Source organism: Sprattus sprattus (genome assembly GCF_963457725.1).
Source record: "Sprattus sprattus genome assembly, chromosome: 11".
In the NCBI taxonomy this organism is placed as follows: Eukaryota; Metazoa; Chordata; class Actinopteri; order Clupeiformes; family Clupeidae; genus Sprattus; species Sprattus sprattus.
This window is the reverse complement of record NC_137909.1, coordinates 31,749,462-31,751,961: the sequence shown is the minus strand read 5'-3', so window position 1 is coordinate 31,751,961 and position 2,500 is coordinate 31,749,462. Positions and strand designations below refer to the sequence as shown.

The 2,500-nt window shown below is 43.6% G+C and overlaps 1 protein-coding gene across 1 annotated transcript in view; it reads right to left on the bottom strand.

The window, feature by feature from the left end:
- eps8l2 (EPS8 signaling adaptor L2) overlaps window positions 1-2,500 on the bottom strand; it is a gene marked incomplete at both ends in the record, with an annotated part of 36,318 nt that overhangs the window by 4,912 nt on the left and 28,906 nt on the right. The window contains one exon of the mRNA XM_080847613.1: window positions 1-32. This exon is cut by the window's left edge and continues 59 nt beyond it. Within this exon, the coding sequence (XP_080703739.1) occupies window positions 1-32 (32 nt within the window). The remainder of the gene's footprint in view (window positions 33-2,500) is intronic.

The window sequence follows — 2,500 nt, the reverse complement described above, 5'->3', positions numbered from 1 at the left end:
AACGTGTCTTCACATATTTACGAGACGCAGACCTGAGGAGAAACACACACACACACACACACACACACACACACACACACACACACACACACACACACACACACACACACACACACACACACACACACACACACACACATACACACACACAGAAATAATGAGATATACTGTACATACTGATGGAACTGGAATTATTGTTATTATTATAGGTAAAGATGTACTTCTCTGTATCTACAACTCACTCTGAACGTATACTACGTCTGTCTCTCACTGAGATCCAATGCAAATGACATGTGACCCTCCCCCCCCTCTTCCTGCTAGAGGCCTTGTGTCCTGGCATCCCCATCCCCCCATAGGTGACCCTCTCAAATGTATCCCACCCCCCCTTCTCTTTGTATAAAACCTGATAGCATACTGCATCAGGTTAGACCGTTCTTGAACCAACAGCGAGAGGGGTCTCCATGCTGCAATACAAGCCAACTGAAACCGACTCGGCCTCTGGTCTATTCTTTAACTTTAGCGTGCTATTATTATTCCATTAGATGGTCCTTCGAGCCGGAGATATACATCTATCTGAAACAGCAAAAGAATATGAGCCGACGCTTCAAAAACTTTAAACGGAGACAGGTAAGCTTTTTAGCATCTTTCTGTGTACAGAGGTTGTGTGGGGGTGAGAGACAGAGCAATTTCATAAATATATAGCACTTAATTCAGCCTCAACTCTTTACATATCCAGCGCTAAGCGTAAAGTGCACAGGCATTGGCCAGTTTAAACCAGAAATTAACAACGTTATCGTTCCGGACGTTGTACTAGGGTCGTGACTGTAGCGCGTGTTTTAGGTTAAACACTGTGCCGCGCGGACTAGTAAACGTGATCGAGGCGTGTTTTACATACACAGTCTCGGACGTTTTTATCATTCGGCGTTTAGTAGACCTATGCATTTTTAAAAGCACTGTGTCGGCGCTGTTATTGGGAAGGCACAAGTGCGAGACGAACTGTGTCTTGGGAGCGGCATTGGCTCTGTTTGTAACGCTTTACAAATTGAGAAGTCTACCATTGTAAGCTTTCGGTTAAATAAACTGGGTACTGTACGGATATGAAAGAGGTCTCTCATCTGCTTAACCGGCCTCTGCACATAGAAAAAGTCCCGTTCGCTATAATTGACTTAAACTATTCATTATAAGGACCAGGAAGAGTCGGTTTCGGTTGGTTTGTTTCAGCGTGATATGTTTGTCTGTTCCATGTTTCATGTTCGTTGTGTAAGCCTGTGTGCGTCCATCTGTGTTGTCTTTGTTCTTAAAGTGGCCAGGCTTGACTATCAGTAGTGATTCAAACAGCCCCATCTATCCTATTGTCTAAATTGATCTAACTTAGTCAGTTAGAAGGAGAGGAGTGAAGACTTTTAACAAAGCCTTCATCCTGGGTGTATATGTTTAAGATACATGGAAATAAGATGCCTTTACGGAAACACATACGTAAATGTATAGACACATTAGCTGGGCCCACAATATGTTGGAATGCCCCTTTTAAGTAAAATCAAATGAGCTCGCTGTTCAAGTGATCTGCCTGGTAGTCACACAAAGCCAGTGAATGTTGAGGAGGCAGACTTCTGCTTACTCTCTGTGTTCTGTGTTGCCTACATGTTGTAACCAGATTATTAACTTCTCTTGTCTTTGTTTCCCCACGAGTCAGACAACGCGTGTTCCGAGCGAACAACTGCGCAAGCGCTCTCTTGTCTGTGTTTCCACGCGAGTCAGACAACGCGTGTTCTGAGTGAACAACTGCGCAAGCGCGCGTGTGTGTACGTGTGTGTGTGTGTGTGTGTGTGGGCTGGCCAGCCGATGAATGAATGTACTTACACGACTCCCAGCCGATGGATGAATGACTTCAATGCCACTCTCTGACTGAGTGAGATTTTAGTGTGACATACTTTTGACCACTTTTGACTGTTTTGTTCATATGACTTTTGACTGCTTTGTTTATTGTCTGGTATATGACTTTTGACTGTTTTGTTTATTGTCTGGTATGATTTAAGTCTGACAATGCCTTGCTTTAACTTGTATTTACTTTTCAAAGGTGATAGCTTCCAAGCTATCATATAGGGGATTTGAAGGCTTGTTGTGACTTATCTGCTGACACTATTTTATGTTTTCTTTGTTTGTTCCACCTGTATTCCTTTTTATTTTATTTTGTCAGAGTCGTGTGCTATTTGTCTTTGTTTGTTTCAACCTTTATTTTTATTTACTCCAAGCCATGTGCCTTGACCCCTTAAGTAATCTTGCAGAATCCTTTTACCAAGCACCCCTCCCCCTCCCCCATATCACAGTCAAATGCAAATGTTTGAATGGCTCTAAAACCCCTCATACTGTTGTGGTTTCTCATGCGGACCCTGAGATCACACACAACACTTTAGGAGAAGACTACCCCTCCCCTGCCCATCTGCAGCCATCAACACACCCTATCTAACACCTCCCTGTGTCCCGGGTGTTTTTGGCTCCG